General features: G+C 48.2%; 2 protein-coding genes across 9 annotated transcripts in view; one reads left to right on the top strand and one right to left on the bottom strand.

Annotated features, from left to right (window-relative positions):
• kdm4c (lysine (K)-specific demethylase 4C) overlaps positions 1-15,070 on the top strand; it is a 17,664-nt gene extending 2,594 nt beyond the window's left edge. For 2 of the 6 annotated variants that reach the window (XM_035529779.1, XM_035529780.1), the window contains 19 exons: positions 1-87; positions 1,125-1,318; positions 1,891-1,940; positions 2,260-2,363; positions 2,851-2,988; positions 3,481-3,674; positions 3,828-4,021; positions 4,140-5,737; positions 7,063-7,177; positions 7,322-7,503; positions 7,737-7,932; positions 8,209-8,285; positions 8,577-8,632; positions 9,081-9,189; positions 11,466-11,654; positions 12,485-12,655; positions 13,255-13,374; positions 13,837-14,025; positions 14,337-15,070. The exon at positions 1-87 is cut by the window's left edge and continues 28 nt beyond it. In XM_035529779.1, coding sequence (XP_035385672.1) covers positions 1-87; positions 1,125-1,318; positions 1,891-1,940; positions 2,260-2,363; positions 2,851-2,988; positions 3,481-3,674; positions 3,828-4,021; positions 4,140-5,737; positions 7,063-7,177; positions 7,322-7,503; positions 7,737-7,932; positions 8,209-8,285; positions 8,577-8,632; positions 9,081-9,189; positions 11,466-11,654; positions 12,485-12,655; positions 13,255-13,374; positions 13,837-14,025; positions 14,337-14,501 — 4,128 coding nt within the window. In that variant the 3' untranslated portion in view covers positions 14,502-15,070. Of the gene's footprint in view, positions 88-738; positions 768-1,124; positions 1,319-1,890; positions 1,941-2,259; positions 2,364-2,850; positions 2,989-3,480; positions 3,675-3,827; positions 4,022-4,139; positions 5,738-7,062; positions 7,178-7,321; positions 7,504-7,736; positions 7,933-8,208; positions 8,286-8,576; positions 8,633-9,080; positions 9,190-11,465; positions 11,655-12,484; positions 12,656-13,254; positions 13,375-13,836; positions 14,026-14,336 lie in introns of those variants that run through there. The other 4 variants (XM_035529784.1, XM_035529781.1, XM_035529782.1 and 1 more) reach the window with 4 other exon arrangements.
• The window catches only part of adamtsl7 (ADAMTS-like 7), an 11,371-nt gene continuing 2,983 nt past the window's right edge, over positions 11,613-20,000 (bottom strand). Inside the window, exons 4-13 of one of the 3 annotated variants that reach the window (XM_035529785.1) lie at positions 19,995-20,000; positions 19,525-19,665; positions 18,877-19,006; positions 18,369-18,582; positions 18,088-18,261; positions 17,720-17,893; positions 17,397-17,576; positions 17,038-17,182; positions 16,576-16,702; positions 11,613-11,680 (exon numbers count right to left, since the gene is read on the bottom strand). The exon at positions 19,995-20,000 is cut by the window's right edge and continues 97 nt beyond it. In XM_035529785.1, coding sequence (XP_035385678.1) covers positions 11,665-11,680; positions 16,576-16,702; positions 17,038-17,182; positions 17,397-17,576; positions 17,720-17,893; positions 18,088-18,261; positions 18,369-18,582; positions 18,877-19,006; positions 19,525-19,665; positions 19,995-20,000 — 1,307 coding nt within the window. In that variant the 3' untranslated portion in view covers positions 11,613-11,664. The remainder of the gene's footprint in view (positions 11,681-16,575; positions 16,703-17,037; positions 17,183-17,396; positions 17,577-17,719; positions 17,894-18,087; positions 18,262-18,368; positions 18,583-18,876; positions 19,007-19,524; positions 19,666-19,994) is intronic. The other 2 variants (XM_035529788.1, XM_035529786.1) reach the window with 2 other exon arrangements.

Here is a 20,000-nt window from a genome sequence, read left to right as displayed (position 1 = left end):
GAGGACCTGGAAAGGAAGTACTGGAGGAATCTGACTTTTGTGCCGCCCATATATGGCGCAGACGTGAGCGGCACTCTCTATGATGAGGTGAGGGGTCACCGTGGTGCTCAGAACACTCTATGATGAGGTGAGGGGTCACCGTGGTGCTCAGAACACTCTATGATGAGGTGAGGGGTCACCGTGGTGCTCAGAACACTCTATGAGTAGGTGAGGGGTCACCGTGGTGCTCAGAACACTCTATGAGTAGGTGAGGGGTCACCGTGGTGCTCAGAACACTCTATGATGAGGTGAGGGGTCACCGTGGTGCTCAGAACTCTCTATGATGAGGTGAGGGGTCACCGTGGTGCTCAGAACTCTCTATGATGAGGTGAGGGGTCACCGTGGTGCTCAGAACACTCTATGATGAGGTGAGGGGTCACCGTGGTGCTCAGAACACTCTATGATGAGGTGAGGGGTCACCGTGGTGCTCAGAACACTCTATGATGAGGTGAGGGGTCACCGTGGTGCTCAGAACACTCTATGATGAGGTGAGGGGTCACCGTGGTGCTCAGAACACTCTATGAGTAGGTGAGGGGTCACCGTGGTGCTCAGAACACTCTATGATGAGGTGAGGGGTCACCGTGGTGCTCAGAACACTCTATGAGTAGGTGAGGGGTCACCGTGGTGCTCAGAACACTCTATGATGAGGTGAGGGGTCACCGTGGTGCTCAGAACACTCTATGATGAGGTGAGGGGTCACCGTGGTGCTCAGAACACTCTATGATGAGGTGAGGGGATACCCGGTGCCCAGAAGACTGAACAGAGTCAGGAAAAGTCTATGAAGGGAATTAAATGCACACTATCAATTGGGATTGTTCATCTTGATGTATGACCAGGTTTTCTGTCTTACACCAACTGTTGGTGTAGATATCATGTGAGGTGCCTGTGATTTTTGTATTATTTGATGGCAGTGTTGGGATTTGGAGCCTTTACATAAATAAACATTGGTGTCATCAGTGTTATTGTGTGTGTGTGTGTGTGTGTGTGTGTGTGTGTGTGTGTGTGCGCGTGCGCGTGTGTGCGCGTGCGCGTGTGCGCGCGTGCGCGTGTGCGTGTGTGTGTGTGTGTGTGTGTCCCAACGGAAGGATGTGGATGAGTGGAACATCGGTCACCTGAACTCCATCCTGGATGTGATCGTAGAGGACTGTGGTGTGTCCATCCAGGGCGTGAACACACCTTACCTCTACTTCGGCATGTGGAAGACCAGCTTCCCATGGCACACTGAGGACATGGACCTTTACAGCATCAACTACCTGCACTTCGGAGAGCCCAAGTCCTGGTACGCCACCTGCTCCCATCCCCTCTGTGCCCTGGCCAAGCCCATGGAAGGATGGGTGTGCTGGCCACACCCCCATCCTGCCATCCGTTTCCTGGCCATGCCCCCCAGTGTCCTGGCCACACCCATCCCTCGTGTTAAAGCTCATCTGGCTAAGGGTTCTAATCTGGGGCCAACCTTTGCATCCAGTATGGGGAGTCATTTGATCCTGGATAAATATTCATATTCTGAGATGCTTGAATGACAGTTGGTCTTTCTTATGTTCACTGTGGCAACCATGAATTTCTGATGGGAGTGTGTTTAGTAAGTTCTCTATGGTACAACCGTGGGACACGTTGGTGGATCAGCTGCTCACTTAGTAAATGTCATTTAGTCTACGTGAACACCTTCCATGCCGGACACGGACATTGTTATTCTCCTTTATTTGTCCAGATAGGTCAGTATGGGTGACATCTTTATTCCGTAGCCAAAAGGCAAATACCAGGGACGTCATTTAACTTCACAACAACCTGTGCATTGTTGTGATCGACTTATCAGTGGTTCTGAACGGGGACGTGTTGCTTTGAATTTCTCAGGTATGCCATTCCTCCAGAACATGGGAAAAGACTGGAGAGACTGGCTGTAGGTAAGCTGTTACTCCCCTTTAGGAACACAACGTGACCGCAAGGAGTCCAAATGTTCCCTGGTTCCATCACACATTCGTCTCAAACACTGTAAGATTGGTAACTAATATCCAGTTCCTCACATGCTGCAGACACAAGTGTAGTGATGAGCATGAAATGTTCGAGTCTGTCAGCTAGCGGTCAGAGGATATCAACAGTATCAGACCTGTATGTCAGTAGACACTGGCTGTAAAGAGCAGCTCCCGTCATCAGACTTGTAATCGGACGTATAATTAGACCTGTATTCAGACGTATAATCAGACCTGGCCTTTGGTTTCTCAGGATTCTTCCCCAACAGCTTTAAGAGCTGCGACGCTTTCCTCAGGCACAAGATGACGCTCATATCACCCTCCGTGCTGAAGAAGTATGGCATCCCCTTTGATAAGGTAGGCCCCAACGCCCCCCCCCCACCATGGAGGAGCCACTCCCATGCTTCGGCACTCTCCCATGAAGCACCCGAGTCACTGGGACAGGTGGACTGGACGCAGCGGGGGCAGCGTGAAAAGCGTCATGGCGCCAGCATCCTGGCGCCAGGCTGCTCTGTGCATCCTTTTTGTGCAGCCTGTCGAGGGGGAGGTTACAGAATGGCACCATGTGTCGGTAATGACCATCGGCCAGTTTTAACTGCACACTTTTTCATAGCAGTGGTTGCCAATGTTTTAGGTCCTGGTCACAAAGATCGACTGCTCTTGTATGACGTCTAAACGGGTGTGTTTGGACTCTTGCTGTCAGTCATAATTCTTTTGAAGTATGTCATCTATTTTCTTAGGCATAGTTGGTCATTTTGTTCAGTCTGTTACATATACTCACCCAGGGCTAATTATGTGTTATGAGGCATAGCGATTTGCTGTGTGTGTGTGTGTGTGTGCTCAGATAACGCAGGAGGCAGGAGAGTTCATGATCACGTTTCCGTACAGCTATCACGCGGGCTTTAACCACGGCTTCAACTGTGCCGAGTCCACAAACTTCGCCAGCATACGCTGGATCGACTACGGAAAGATCGCCACTCAGGTACCTGCGGCAGGCAGCGAACGTCGAGCCACTTGGAATTAACAGGGACTTGATAGAGCCAATAGGAATGCTTGTTAATGGCTCATTTCAGATTCCCTGACCAGTCATTGATTCTGTTTCTGACTGTGCTAGAAAACACTACTCTCTCTCTGTGTGTGTGTGTGTGTGTGTGTGTGTGTGTGTGTGTGTGTGTGTGTTTTTTCATAAGTGGCATTTTAATAATATTAATGCTAGTAATTTTAACTACTTTCTAATGAAGTTTAAATTGAACCGAAACTTAGCCAAACCAAGGGGCGTTTCAGTTCTAGAACCATCTAGTTCTTTATAAATTCATCCTTCACCTCTCCTTACACCCCTCATTAGCTAAACATCCAATAATGCGTCAGATGAAGCGCATGTACTCTAGCAGGAGTCGTGACCTCCCACCCCAGGGAGCAGCTCCAGAAAGCCCCACGCCACCTTCCCTGAACCCTTGTCTCTGGTTGTGCGCAGTGCTCCTGCAGCAAGGACATGGTGAAGATCTCCATGGATCCCTTCGTGAGGCGCTTCCAGCCGGACCGCTACCAGGCCTGGATTCAGGGCAAGGATGCCTGCCTCCTGGACCACACTCTGGCCACGCCCAGCACCACGCCCGAGCTCCAGGCCTGGCTACAGAGTAGCCGGAGGGTTAGCCCTTCCACCAGGAGGTGCGAGCACTCCGCATTCCCGTTCCGCATTCCCTTTCTCGCTCTGAAAATTCCCACGATCGTCAAAACCCCCAGTTCTGGCTGATTCTGTCAGTACCGTAGCGCGGGACTCAGAGTGTGCACATTGGACCCTGCTCTCCTTTTTCCCCTCAGCAGCGTCCGTCACACTTCCACGCGATCCAAGCGCCTGAAGACCGTGCAGGAGCCAGTCGCCATGGCGGCCGCGTCATCAGAGGGGTACCGGCGCGCCAGTGCAAGGGTGGGGTCCGCGCGTAAAAGCCTGGAAGAGAAAGAGGCTGACCAGCTGAAAAATGACCCCAAATCCAACGATGCATTGCATCTGTCAGGTTATAGAAAAAATGACTTTACTCCTGAAATTTGCTAATTATTTGTTTTCATTATGTCTATGTAGGAAGTCATAATTAATACTATATTAATGCATCTAACTCACTTTTTGTTTCTCAGGCCTTGCTGGTCCATGCCGACAAATTTGTGTGGTCAAGGTAACGCGTGTGGAGAATGATTTGTTGGCCCACTCTTCTAAATGTAACATAGACCCAACCCGAGCCCTGCTCCCTGATTCCCGACGCACAGGATTGGCCCAGCGTGACCGTGCGACCTCTCAGGAGCCTGCAGCGGAAGCCGAAGGCCAGGAACCTCCAAACGAAGCCTCGGGAGTCCGAGATCCTCCTGCCTCCATGCAGAACATTCTGGACTCTGGTTCGGAGGAGACTGTGGACTCAGACAGAACTGCTGAAAGTTCGATTATTGCCAAATTCTCAAATAGTGAATCAATCTCTGAAAGGCTCTTCACCGCCAAACCATGTCAGCCTCCTCACACGGCTGCGTGTGAGTGTAAGTCACTCGGGAGCAGCGTGATGGACCTAGCTCCTGAGCTCCAGGGTCCTGCATTTGACGCACTTTACCAAGAAAAACCTTCGGTTTCAGATGATGCGCCTTGCTGTTCCGCGGTGGCCACGGAAACCACGGAAGAACGTCCCAGAACCGTGCACCTGGCGGGTCCCTCCGACATGCCTTTCCTCACCCCAGAGGTTCCAGATGGAGAAGAAGAGTGTGACTCCATAAATCTTGCATCTGAGATGCCCTCGCTGACCCTCGCGGTGGAGACTAGCCATGACCTGCTGACAGAAAAATTCTGCTCGCCTCCCGTCCTAGCAGGTGTCAGCGGGACGCGCTCTCCCGATCGGGGAGCCGACCCGTTCCAAGCAGACTGTAGCCACACGCTCCTCTCCAACACGGATGCTAAGCAGCCAGCCGCTAGCTTGTTGGCACCATGGCAACTGAAAGCCAAACAGGAAGGAGGTGAAGGCGGGCTCTCTCCTGCTCATGCCCCCGCTGCTCCACTCAAAGGCACGCCGACGCCCGCGTCCGCAAATCCGGCTGGGAGCGCGAGCAGCGGTCCCGCTGCTGTGCCGCGTGGTCGGACCCTCCCGCGTGTTTCAGTGCCCCGACACGCAGAGGGAGGGACCTCTGGCGAACCCACCCCTCTCGCTCCCTCCAGCCTCTTCGAGGACCCCAGACCTTTCTCCTCCTCCATCTGGAAGAACCTCAACTCCCAGAGTCCTGTGGTGCTGATCGAGAGCCTGCAGTCCGAGCCGGCGATGGACTCAGACAAAACCGGGGATACGCTGGCAGGCTATGCCCGCGGCGCACTGCCCTACGGGATGTGGACGGAGCCTCGCTGCCAGCGCGTCAAATCTCCCGACCCTCCAGACTCTCCGGAGAGGGCCCTGACCTGGGCGAACCTGGAACCCAACCCGGGGCACCCTGCTGGGGCCGAGGCAACGGCAGAGCTCCCTCTAGACCTCCAGGCCCTGGAGGGAGGAGCTCCGCGCCGGGATTTCCGCTTGCAGAAGCCTCAGAGGTCAGAGGTCGAAGGCCGGGAAGGGCGTTACACGGGCGTGAGGTCCCCCCGCGAAGGCTCAGAGCGCGATTCGGATTCGCGTGGGACTGGAGGGAGCAGCAGCGAGTCCAGCGAGGAGAGCGGCATAAGCGAGGCGGAGGGTGAGGCTTCAGGCCTGGAACCGGGAGAAGTCCGCACTGTGAGCGTTTAACCCAGTCACACCACACACACACACACACACACACACACACACACACACACACACACACAGGAGAATCCGCACTGTGAGCGTTTAACCCAGTCACACCACACACACACACACACACACACACACACACACACACACACAGGAGAGTCCGCACTGTGAGCGTTTAACCCAGTCACACCACACACACACACACACACACACACACACACACACACACACACACACACACACAGGAGAATCCGCACTGTGAGCGTTTAACCCAGTCACACCACATACACACACACACACACACACACACACACACACACACACACACACAGGAGAGTCTGCACTGTGAGCGTTTAACCCAGTCACACCACACACACACACACACAGGAGAGTCCGCACTGTGAGCGTTTAACCCAGTCACACCACACACACACACACACACACACACACAGGAGAGTCCGCACTGTGAGCGTTTAACCCAGTCACACCACACACACACACACACAGGAGAGTCCGCACTGTGAGCGTTTAACCCAGTCACACCACACACACACACACACACACACACACACACACACACACACACACAGGAGAGTCCGCACTGTGAGCGTTTAACCCAGTCACACCACACACACACACACACAGGAGAGTCCGCACTGTGAGCGTTTAACCTAGTCACACCACACACACACACACACAGGAGAATCCGCACTGTGAGCGTTTAACCCAGTCACACCACACACACACACACACACACACACACACACACACACACACACACACAGGAGAATCCGCACTGTGAGCGTTTAACCCAGTCACACCACACACACACACACACACACACACACACACACACAGGAGAATCCGCACTGTGAGCGTTTAACCCAGTCACACCACACACACACACACACACACACACACACACACACACACACACAGGAGAATCCGCACTGTGAGCGTTTAACCCAGTCACACCACACACACACACACACACACACACACACACACACACAGGAGAATCCGCACTGTGAGCATTTAACCCAGTCACACCACACACACACACACACACACACACACACACACAGGAGAATCCGCACTGTGAGCATTTAACCCAGTCACACCACACACACACACACACACACACACACACACACATCTTGCACCATGATTGAATACTAAGCCCCATGAGTCTGTCTTGTTCTGTCCCCCCCCTTCTCTCTCTCTCCCTCTCTCTCTCTCTCTCTCTCTCTCTCTCTCTCTCTCTCTCTCTCTCTCTCTCTCTTGCTCTCCCTCTCTCTCTCTCTCTCTCTCTCTCTTCTTTTTTCCAGCACCCCATGCCCCTGATGAAGAGACGGACTGCTAAGAGTTGGCGCCACCCCCTGAGGAAGCCAACCGCGAGGGCTGTGCCAAGCGCCGTAAAGCAGCAGACCACCAGCGACGATGGCAAGTTCAGGGATTGCACCATACAGGAGACACATCCATCAAACACACTGTTGCTGTGATCCATTGGCCTACCTGCCTTTTAGTACCACATATAGACTTCCAGTAGTCCTCGTGTGCAATTAACTGTGTGTGTGTGTGTATCAGAGCCCACAGAGGAGTGTGTATCCGAGGGGGAGCAGTGTGAAGCAGAGGTGTGGGCCAGGCCTCTGGTTAACCTGTGGCAGAACAGAAAAGCCCACCTCCCCTCCGAAAGAGAGTACAACAGCCTGGCGGCTAAAACGCCGCCGCGCTGCGCTGTCTGCACCCTCTTCCTGCCTTACTATCAGGTAACACAACTACACAACACTACACGCACCGTCTGTACCGCTAGGGTGACCTGGAGTACCAACAGTCGCTGTGCAGCTGTTGGGTTTTGGTTCATCACTTGCAGATCTGTCAGACTAAATGGTTTACACTGTTTGAATGATTATGCTCAAATCCAAGTGAATTTTACTGTTTAAAATGAAAAGAGAATCTTCCTCCCTCCTTCCTCCTCCTCATGTCCCTCCATCTTTCGCAGCCTGACGACAGGTCAGACAAGAGCAAGGTGGAGACGGCAGCGAGCCCCAGTGAGCCGGGAGCGAGGTCGCGGCCGCTGATCCCCGAGATCTGCTTTGCGTACCGCGAAGGGTCGTGTCCTCCGAACACGCTCCTGGAGGAAGACGGCTCCAGCCCCCTCGTAGCCTGCACGCGGTGCTGCGTGCAGGTCCATGCCAGTATGTAGCCCAGCACCCCCACCTATAGTGGTGAACCACACCCACTGATTTAAATCCCACCCACCACTATGGAGTGTATGTACACACACTGAGTAAGTGCCCTGAAACTGTGCAGTGAGCAGCTGTAGTCAGCAGGTCCGTAAAAGGTGCAGCTCATTCTTGAAGGCGGAATAGCGATCATACAACAGTAGGAATGCATCTGCTGCACATTAAAACTCTCACACCCTCTCTCTTCTTCTTTTTTTTTTTTTTTTTTTGTTTAAACACACTCTCCAGGTTGCTATGGTGTCGCTGCCCATGATGTAAGACAGGAGTGGACATGTGATCGCTGTTCATCTTGGGACCTCACAGCTGTATGTAATCAATCAGCCAACCACCACCCACCCAGCCAGACAGCCAATCAGCCATTAATTTAAGTTCATTTATAAAATGATGGCGTTCGAGTTTTATTAGTATGGTAATGGTTGATTTTCTTTATTTATATATATATATATATATATAGATAGATAGATAGATAGATAGATAGATAGATAGATTCAGTTAATGCTGATAAACTCCTTCAGCAGTTGATCTGCAGTCAAAAATGCTGTTTTATATGTTGATTTGTGTGTGTGTGCGTGCATGCGCGCGTGCGTGTGTAACAGGAATGCTGTTTATGTAACCTGAGAGGAGGTGCATTAAAAAGAACAACAGACAACAGGTGAAGACTCATCTTCCATTTTTCTTTTCTATTACATAATCACAACTCATTTACATACACCCTGCACATACACCCTGCACATACACCCCATCACAGGGCTGACACACAAGCTTAGGTCATTTGTATTCTAATTTGAGAAAGTTACATATATTTGCTCTGTCATTTTGATACACTTTTACTGTTATGTCCATATTATTGTTGACTTGATGCTATCAATATTGGTGCCAAATTTTGCTGCTGTCACAGTTAAGTGAGTTAAGAGTTACTGTGTTATGGAGAATGAGTTACTGCTATAATTATTACTGTGTTACAGAGGTGACTGGCTGGTACTGCTATAAGTGTTATTACTGTGTTACAGAGGTGACTGGCTGGTACTGCTATAAGTGTTATTACTGTGTTACAGAGGTGACTGGCTGGTACTGCTCTAAGTGTTATTACTGTGTTCTAGGTGGGCCCATGTGATGTGTGCAGTAGGTATTCCTGAGGTGAAGTTCGCTGACATAGTGAAGAGGAGTCCCATTGATATCAGTGCTGTTCCTGCTCAGAGATATAAACTGGTGCGTTACACACACACTAAAACACATACATACTAAGCACACATAATGAAGTATTTACATGATTGATAGTTGTCTGTAAATTGGGGCTGCATGTTATGGAAAAAAAATATTATTGTGATTTTTATTGCTCCATACAGCATTTGTAATATGTTATACAGTATATTAAACACAACTGGACAAACACCTTGAATCAATTAAACACCACAATTTATCAAGACCACCAGAGTACTGATGTGTGTGAGATCAGTCTGCATGCTCATAACACACACACACACACATACACACACACAAAATGTTGACAGCTGCTCTATTTGATTCTCTTTTACAATTGATCTTTTTATCTTTTGCTTTAATTTTTTTGTATTTGTTTAATTTAAAGTTCTTTCTAGACAGTAAAACACTTTATTCAAACTTTTTTGAGTGCTAACATAAATAAGGCCTTCTTTTTCTTCGTGTTGTTGTATAGCTTATTTGTATATCTGTGGCCACCTGTGCAGGGCTGTTATGAGTGTGTGTAAGCTGTGTTCACTCTGTAGAAGTGCGTATACTGGTATGAGTGTGTGTAAGCTGTGATCTCTCTCTACAGAAGTGCGTATACTGGTATGAGTGTGTGTGTAAGCTGTGATCTCTCTCTACAGATGTGCGTATACTGGTATGAGTGTGTGTAAGCTGTGATCTCTACAGAAGTGCGTATACTGGTATGAGTGTGTGTAAGCTGTGTTCACTCTGTAGAAGTGAGTATACTGGTATGAGTGTGTGTAAGCTGTGATCTCTACAGAAGTGTGTATACTGGTATGAGTGTGTGTAAGCTGTGATCTCTCTCTACAGAAGTGTGTATACTGGTATAAGTGTGTGTGTAAGCTGTGATCTCTCTCTGTAGAAGTGTGTATACTGGTATAAGTGTGTGTGTAAGCTGTGATCTCTCTCTGTAGAAGTGTGTATACTGGTATGAGTGTGTGTAAGCTGTGATCTCTCTCTACAGAAGTGCGTATACTGGTATGAGTGTGTGTAAACTGTGATCTCTCTCTGTAGAAGTGCGTATACTGGTATGAGTGTGTGTAAGCTGTGATCTCTCTCTGTAGAAGTGCGTATACTGGTATGAGTGTGTGTAAGCTGTGATCTCTCTCTACAGAAGTGCGTATACTGGTATGAGTGTGTGTGTAAGCTGTGATCTCTCTCTACAGATGTGCGTATACTGGTATGAGTGTGTGTAAGCTGTGATCTCTACAGAAGTGCGTATACTGGTATGAGTGTGTGTAAGCTGTGTTCACTCTGTAGAAGTGAGTATACTGGTATGAGTGTGTGTAAGCTGTGATCTCTACAGAAGTGTGTATACTGGTATGAGTGTGTGTAAGCTGTGATCTCTCTCTACAGAAGTGCGTATACTGGTATGAGTGTGTGTGTAAGCTGTGATCTCTCTCTACAGATGTGCGTATACTGGTATGAGTGTGTGTGTAAGCTGTGATCTCTACAGAAGTGCGTATACTGGTATGAGTGTGTGTAAGCTGTGTTCACTCTGTAGAAGTGCGTATACTGGTATGAGTGTGTGTGTAAGCTGTGATCTCTCTCTACAGAAGTGTGTATACTGGTATGAGTGTGTGTAAGCTGTGATCTCTCTCTGTAGAAGTGCGTATACTGGTATGAGTGTGTGTAAGCTGTGATCTCTCTCTACAGAAGTGCGTATACTGGTATGAGTGTGTGTGTAAGCTGTGATCTCACTCTGTAGAAGTGTGTATACTCGTATGAGTGTGTGTAAGCTGTGATCTCTCTACAGAAGTGCGTATACTGGTATGAGTGTGTGTGTAAGCTGTGATCTCTCTCTACAGAAGTGCGTATACTGGTATGAGTGTGTGTAAGCTGTGTTCACTCTGTAGAAGTGCGTATACTGGTATGAGTGTGTGTAAGCTGTGTTCACTCTGTAGAAGTGCGTATACTGGTATGAGTGTGTGTAAGCTGTGATCTCTCTCTACAGAAGTGCGTATACTGGTATGAGTGTGTGTGTAAGCTGTGATCTCTCTCTGTAGAAGTGTGTATACTGGTATGAGTGTGTGTGTAAGCTGTGATCTCTCTCTGTAGAAGTGTGTATACTGGTATGAGTGTGTGTAAGCTGTGATCTCTCTCTACAGAAGTGCGTATACTGGTATGAGTGTGTGTAAACTGTGATCTCTCTCTGTAGAAGTGCGTATACTGGTATGAGTGTGTGTAAGCTGTGATCTCTCTCTGTAGAAGTGCGTATACTGGTATGAGTGTGTGTAAGCTGTGATCTCTCTCTACAGAAGTGCATATACTGTCGTAACCGGATGAAGAAGCTGGCGGGGGCGTGTATCCAGTGCTCTTGTGGTCGCTGCCCCACCTCCTTCCACGTCACCTGTGCTCATGCGGCCGGCGTCACCATGGAGCCCGACGATTGGCCATATGTGGTGTTCATCACCTGCCACAGGCACCAATCACGAAGCTCCAGTGCTGTGAGTATACTCACTGCATCCCATTCCTGTCAGTCATGGAAGAACACCTTAATAATTATACTGATGATAATATTAATAATGATGATAAATAAATAGCTGAAAACAACTAACATTTGTCATATTAGTTTCTGACTCTAAAAGTATTTCAGATAGGAAAGATAAAACATTAAAGTTTATACAATGCTAAGTATATTAAATAAGTTAATTATCTATGTGTAAGCCAGACTGAACTGTGCTTTTTTCAGTCTGAGTTTAAAGCAATCCTAATGTTCTCTGTTCTGGGGTATGAGCTCTGTAAGAAAAAGATGCTCCACCAATGTGATTGGTCAGGCCTGCCTGAGCTCTGAGACGAGTGATGTGATTGGTTAGAGCTACAGTGGTTTAGAGGCTCAGCCAGATGATGCCAGCTTGTGCCGTTAGTAGTTGATGCAGTAATGAATAATAAGACAGCGTAAACTGTCTCCTGTGTTACTCTGTGTTCCATCACACTGGGTTGCACTGTTCTGTTTGTTACTTATTTGTGTATTTGATTATAGTTGATGACGGTTTACTTGAAACTAGGTGTGTGTGTGTGTGTGTTTCAGTTCTACTGTTTTACTCATTTTGCATCATCTTTCTTTAAGTGTCTTGACTTCATATTTACTGATTTCCCTGTTTACACAAACGGCATTCTCCATCAAAACACGTGTTTACCAAAGAAGCAACCAAAGATGAATATTTAGGGCCTAGTGTTGGACAATTACATGAACAGGCCTTAAAAGGAGCACATCGAAACCACCAATCACGCCGGAACCCATTAAAAAAAGTGTTTGTATTGTCTTTTACCTCAGAAATCGAAAGCGAGCCGAACAGAGCTGTCTCTGGGTCAGACGGTGATTGCTAAACACAAGAACCTGCGCTACTACAGCTCGCGTGTCACCCGGGCAACCGAGCGGACCTTCTATGAGGTCATGTTCGATGACGGCTCGTTCAGTAACGACACCTTCCCCGAGGACATTGTGGTGAGTGTGCCGTCGTGGGTCCACCAGGTCATGAGACCGCGTGATGCCTACATGGTGTGTCCGAGTGACTGCATGTGTTCATTTCGCAGACACCATGGTGGTGTGCCTGTGAGACAGTGTGTGTTAACATCACCGCTTGACACCATGGTGGTGTGCCATATGACGAGAGTGTTATAGTGTCAGTGTGACTGAATCATAGTGTTTTGACCAGATTGGTTCATTTGATTGATTGCTTACTGTTTCCTGTATGCAATTTATTATTTAGTTTCTTATTAAAGGTATTGACTACTGAAGAAACCCCACCGTTTCCATGGCGCATCATTTCAGCATCTTAGCAACAGGGTGACAGGTTCATGGACTAGCTATGCTTCTGACAGAGAGGTTTAACCAGCTAACAACTTACGTCAGATGATTGTGTTCAGATTTAAGGGTTTTTAAGCAAAATTTTTTTTTTTTTTTTTTGTATATGCAAATCAGAAAAAGCTTTGTCATCACGGTATACAGTGCATATTTGTATTTGCATATGAAATTAGTGTTGCTCCCTGTTCAGGACTGTATGAGTGTGTCTTCCTCTCAGTTCCCTCCTCTTCCTCCCTCAGAGCAGAGACTGTGCCCAGCTAGGGCCCCCCGAGGTGGGCGAAGCTGTGCAGGTCAAGTGGCCCGATGGACTGTTCTACGGGGCCAAGTACCTAGGCTCCAACACCACTTATATGTATCAGGTACACACACACACACACACACACACACACACACACACAGTGCAGTTTGCTAGAGCAGTCGGTCCAGTCTCCAGGACACTCCAGGCAGTTTTCCTCTATCGCGGTGCCAGTCACACCTGAATCAAGCAACCAGTGATGCTAAACTAGAACACACCAAAAACATGGCCTGGGAAGATGGATTGGGAGCTACTGCTGCAAGCACGCACGCACACACACCACACACACACACACACACACACACACACACACGCGTGTGCGTACACACACACACACACTCACACTCACACTCAAACACACACACACACACACACCATAGCAGGAAACTCACCACACTATTCACTCTGGTATTCCCCGACTCCCGAACCTTCAGAGAATCAGGAAATATTGTAGTATTCAGGAGCAGTTTTGTTTGTAGCAGTGTTTTGCTTGCTTGTGATGGTGTTTGTGTGTGTGTTTTTAAAGGTTGAGTTTGAGGATGGCTCTCAGGTGCTGGCAAAGAGAGAAGACATTTACACACTGGATGAGGACCTGCCTAAAAAGGTCAAAGGTCGCCTTGTGAGTCCTCAGTCAGTGCATTGTCTTTCCCCATATATAACAAGGAAAACTACAGGACATGGAAAAAGTAACAGAAACATGAAAAAGGACTTGGAGGTAACTAAATCAAAATTGTGTAGGCCGTATACAGGCGAGCGATATTATTAGCTTGATTAACATTTAGCAGTGTGTGTCTGATTATGAGACTTAAAATAAGTCAGTTTTTCAAAGGATCATGAGCAAACTATCAGATTAAATAACTGGTATCAGAATTCTAGATGAAACAATCTAAAAAAAAAAAAAAAAAAAGCTTGGGCATGAATTCAATGGTTGTTACTGTGTGTGCATGTCTGGATAAATACGCATATATCGGTGTGTGTGTGTGTGTGTGTGTGTGTGTGTGTGTGTGTGTGTGTGTGTGTGTGTAGTCCACCGCCTCCAGCATGCGTTTCCAGGATGCCTTCTTCACCACGCAAGGCGAGCGCAAGAGACTGCGCACGCCAAACTCGCGCTTCCAGAACGACTACGTCGCCCAGCTGAGCCCTCGCGCCTGCAACAGGCCGCCAGAAGCACGCGGCAGTAGCGGCAACTGAGCGCCAGGGGGCAGCAGAGAGACGCAGGGAGAGCGACAGGAACAGGCTGGAGGCGGCGGACACGTTTTTACTGTTGTGTAGAGAAAAACACTAAACGGAGGGGTGCGGTATTGAGCTCTGGACATTTTATTTTTGTGGTTGCCATTTGTTCGAAGATGCTGTCGGTAAGACCAAAATGACTTCATTATTCAAAACAGTCAGGGACTCCCATAAGAATGTTGAAACATCAAGAGAACGTGGACATTTCCTTGTTTATTATAGAAGAGGTAAGGTTTTGGGGCTGGTTTGTTCCTTCTTTGCACCTTAGGTTTAAAAACTTTGAAATTGTTTTCCTTGCTCTTGCGGGCTGTTTTGTAAACTGTCTTGTGCATATCCACAATCACTAATCCCATTAACACGAAGCTTAGATGAGAATGCTAATTCTGTTCCTAAGAAATGTTGCTACTGATGTCCTTCAAAGCACATTTAGCACCCTTTTGACCTATTTTTATCTTATTTATTTGGAACCGATCTTATTTTTAGTGTTGCTCAAAGCTGTAAAGAAAATAAAAAACTATGTGTGTTTGCGATGGGAAGTGTGTCGTTTCCATGTGGCGCTTTGTGCGTTTCTGGTTCAGCAGCGGTAGCTGTAACCTGACCGACAGAGTGAAACGGCTGTTGTGGAAATAATCTCGTAACAACGGCATACGCCGCAGGTGACCATAACAAGGCTCAAGTGCATAATGCGTGTACCGAAAACTTAGTGGAGTACGGTTTAGGTTGGTGAGCGCCATAGTTTATTTGGTTAATCGCTAACCTTCCCGAAAAAAGCAATTTAATTTACGGCATTTTCAGACGCGCTTATCCAGAGCGACATTTATAACACTTTTTTTTTTAAACGCTTGGCCAGTGCGTTCAAGCGCTTTCATATAGCGACTTTGTAAATAATACTGGAATAGGGATATTGTACTGAATGTTTCTTACAATAGTTATAAACGTCCTTTGGTTAAGTGGCTTCGACAGTCACTGTCTACCACCGGCCACAAGGGGGCAGCAGAGCTCCGGTAACCACTCGCGCTTGACACGTAAACGAAGCGAAGCGGCCCCAGAGCTGGAGCGTAATGGACACTGGGCCTGGACTAATTCGTGTTAGTCTAATCGGAACCTCACGTCTAAATCCGGTCCTGGATTTCGTGAACACCGGTAATTAAATGAACAGTTTATGTAACTGTTTGGCCTCTCATTCCACCTTCAAGGTGAAGGGACGGTGGTAAATCTGTAGTGCTCAGTCTACCGCGTCAGTGATTCGAATGCGTTTAATTCATAAGGATTACTGCACAACCTTTAAGAGCAGGACAGATTCATCTGGACTAAAGTACACTGAGCCTGCTTAGGCTCCTCATCAGGAACTCTACAGTTACACTACAGTGTACACTGAGAGAGCTACTCGCAATAAAAAAGGACTACTTAGAAATGTTGTACAATATGTTCACACAATGTATGGTGTAAATAATAGAACTATAAGATACAAAGGTCATTAAAGCACTTGGTGGGAGCAGTGGGCAGAATCGACTTCTCCACAGCCATCGCTGGACAGCCTGCCCTCAGCAGGTTAAAAAGGGCAACCTGTCAAATCCAGTGTAAACTCAAATCACATTTTATTATTGTACTGTTCCCGCCAACCCCTAGCCGTGTGTCCTAAGGAGTTAAGTTGTTTTGCATAACTGTGCACATGGCAGTCTCCTCAGCGAGGCAGTTAGCCAGGATTGTGTTGCAGATTCTCCACTGGGGTTCAGACAATGGCGTGGAGCAATTTTTTGCTCTTTTGCTTTGAATTTGTTTGAGAAACAAAGGCACTGAGCGCGGTAGGTTTGTCCTGGTTTATTGTTTAAAATGATCGACGGTGTGGTGAACTGTCCCGTCAGTCAGCAGACGCGGCAGTGGTGTCCTCACGGGTGGCCAGCGAGGCGCGGAGGGAAAGACAAACGTCTCCCAGCAACCAGGCTGCGGCACGCGTGCGGGGGAGAGGCGCAGACGCTCCTCACCTGAGCGGGAGTGGGGGGGGGGGGGGGGGGGGGGGGTGGACGTTCCTCACCTGCGTGCGTAACCGTGGGAGGTGCGGGAGCAGGAGACACAGCAGGCCATGCGGTAGTAGGAGTACACACACAGCTGGGCTCGCAGCACAAGCTCACAGTTAAAATACATGTCCCTGCAGGACCCGTCTGCAGCAGAGGAGAGAAAGACGAGGAGGAGAAGAAAAGAAGGGGGGAATAATTACAAATTTACCCTCATCAATACTAAATATCACAGTGATTAAATACCAACGCCTTAGACTTTCGATAAAGATAAATTCCTGGACTCGTGCTAGAGATTAGACACCATAACATCCTGGACCCTCGGTAGAGATTAGACACCATAACATCCTGGACTCCCAGACAGATGGATATAGAATAATTGACACCATGATGAGGGAGAACAAAGGGAACAGCCTGGATGAGTGTAATAAAATGAGTGAGTGTAATAAAATGAAACTGAAACTGTGCTTCTTTTTTTTTACCCATCTCTGGAATGCAGATGTGCGTGTTGCACTCTTCTCGTCTGGCAGGGGTCAGAGCAAAGTCACAGTCGTAGCTTGGGCTCAGGTCATCTCCCAGGCAACGCACCTCTCTAACCCTATATCCGCCCCCACAGGAATGGGAACACTAACAGAGAGAGAGAGAGGGGGCTCTCGTCAGAGCAGTAACACAATCATGCAGTATTCATTCTGTCAGGGTATCCAGTGTGTGTGTGTGTCTCTATATGCACATGTGTGTATGATGTACTGAACTCCAGTCAGTTGTCTGCCACTGTGGACTCTGTGTGTGTGTGTGTGTGTGTGTGTGTGTGTGTGCGTGTGAGAGAGAGTGAGAGACGTACTGAACTCCAGTCAGTTGTGTACCACTGTGGACCACAGCTCTTCAGGTGACATGACTGGGAATCTGGGGGGCGGGGCTGATGGGAACAGTTTGTATCAGAAGTGACTTCCAATTGGCCATTGATATGATGCACACAGACCACACCCCGACTCTGTCTGCCCTTGCCACACTCTGACGAGCACTGTGAAGAACACACACACACACACACACACACAAAGAAGCAGAAAGAGTGAGATTACTGAGTGTAGTATGTGAGGATGTAGATCAGTTGACCACAGTAGCACAATACATGAAATCAGTTGTGTTGTGTGTTTGTACACACACCTGTCCCCAGAGCCCTGTGTACCACTCTAGCCTGTCTGTGCAGGCTCCCAAGTTACATGTTATGAGTGCCTCTGGTTTGACATCATCACAGCCATCCAGTGGGAGAGAACCAGTCTGATTGGTCAAACACACCACTGAGCGGCTGCGCTCGCCATCCCCACAATCTGCAGAGCACTGCATGCACACGCGCGCGCACACACACACACACACACACCATTCCATTAAACCATGGACGATAAACCCCAAAGAGCACTGTGTGAACCTACCAACATACAGTATACACACACACCATTCCATTAAACCATGCATTTTTATATATAATATATATATATATATACATACACACATATACACACACACACGCACACCCTGTCACTCCAGGGAGAGTAGAACCAGCTTTGAGAGCAGGCCCCCATGTCACAGTTGAGTCGGTGCGCTGGACGGAGGTGCAGGTTGCAGTCGTCATCAGGGACTACATCCCCCAGAGCATCCACACACACCACCTCCCTCCGCTGCTGCCCTACCCCGCACGGCACCGGACACTGCGGGAGGGGAGAGGGGGAGCAAGGAGGAGAAGGGGAGAGAGAGAGAGTTTCTTAACAGAGTATTGAAATGAAAATGTCACACACAGGCACGCGTGCACACACACCTGAGTCCACTCGGAGCGGATCTGCCACTCACTGCAGATCTTCAGCTGGCACAGGGCCGTCGTCTCCGGCATCTCCGCGTGCTCGCAAAGCGCCGTTGCCATGGTGACCGTGCTGTTGCCGTGACGCCCGCGGGTCTGGCGACAAAGCACCTGTCGACGCTGGATGCCGGCGCCGCAGGTCTTACTGCACTCAGACCACTCACCTAGATCCCAACTACACACACACACACACACACACACACACACACACACACACACACACACACACACACACACACACACACACACACACACACACACACAGTACCAGGCCCTAGCGTCAGGCACACACAGCTCCTCACCTCCCACCAACTAGTCCATTTCAGCTCAGTTGGATTCTACACTGTAGTAGTTTTTTTGTCAAACATCTTTGCTCTGTGTGTGAACCCTAAGATACTTCAGTCTTTAGTTTTGATCATTTATGAACTTTACGAAGTTATCACTGTAGTGGTAACTGGGATGTGCTCACAATGCTGGGCAAAGCTGTGATTGGCAGTCCTGCTCTTGAGGGGCGGGGCGAGGGGTGTGGTTACAAAGGTCTCCCGGCACAGTGGTCTGAGTGGCTCTCTCCACACAGTTGAACAGCACCTGACGTCTGCCTAACACACGCACACGCACACACACACATACACACACCGGAAAGGAGAAGGGCAATACATAATTGAAGCTGTCTATCTCCCTGGATGTATTACGCTGCTGTGACACCTGTGTGTGTGTGTGAGGAGATTATCACTTTCTTGAGTGGTGTGTGTGTGTGAGAGAGAAAGATCAGCAAACCTCCATGAGTGATGTGTGCATGTGAGTGTGGTGTGTGTCTTTGTATGAACTTTATGCTGTACTTTGTTTGTGTTTCAGAGGAAGAATTATTAGAAGACTAAACTACACTGAGTTTGAGAATGTTTCATTACCCACAGAGAATTTCTACAAAATTTTCATATTTTATGTGTAGCAAATTTATTGAATGCAAGAGTTTTAATGTAAGAGACAGATTAATTCGAGAGACCACCCAAATACAACAGTGCGTTTGGAAGTTTGAGAATAATTCTCTCTCTCTCTCACACACACACACACACACACACACACACACAGTAACTTTAGATCTTGGTTGCTAAGCTACCTGTCCCACAGGTAGCACTGCATGGTGTATTTGTCATGGCAACCCAACTGTAGGGTGAAAGTGGATCGGGGGTCACCAGGTCAGAGGGCACCAGATTAGGATGGATCCCAATCCTATCATCTCCCAGTCCTTGGTTCTCTGCTGAGGAGGGAGGAGAGAGAGAGAGAGAGAGAGAGAGAGAGATGAAAAGCATTCTATCAACAATTAAGAGTCAAGAACTCACTACTGGTTACTTATGTTCATGTTAATTTTATGTTAACTTTAGGTGTAGGAATATCATCATTTAATATTCAGCGCTATGTATGTCTGTGGAAAACCCCAGCAAACACATTACTACAATTGTCTGTGTGTATATGCACATATAGTATACTCTGTGGTAATATACTCTGGTGTAATATACTGTGTGTGTATGTTCATACTCAGGGAAAGTATACTCTCGGGTAGTGCACTGTGAGTCTTTATTCACATACCCGGGG

The sequence above is a fragment of the Electrophorus electricus genome, chromosome 9 (genome assembly GCF_013358815.1).
Source record: "Electrophorus electricus isolate fEleEle1 chromosome 9, fEleEle1.pri, whole genome shotgun sequence".
Taxonomy (NCBI): Eukaryota; Metazoa; Chordata; class Actinopteri; order Gymnotiformes; family Gymnotidae; genus Electrophorus; species Electrophorus electricus.
The sequence above is the reverse complement of the archived record's forward strand: the minus strand, read 5'-3'. Positions and strand labels throughout refer to the sequence as shown.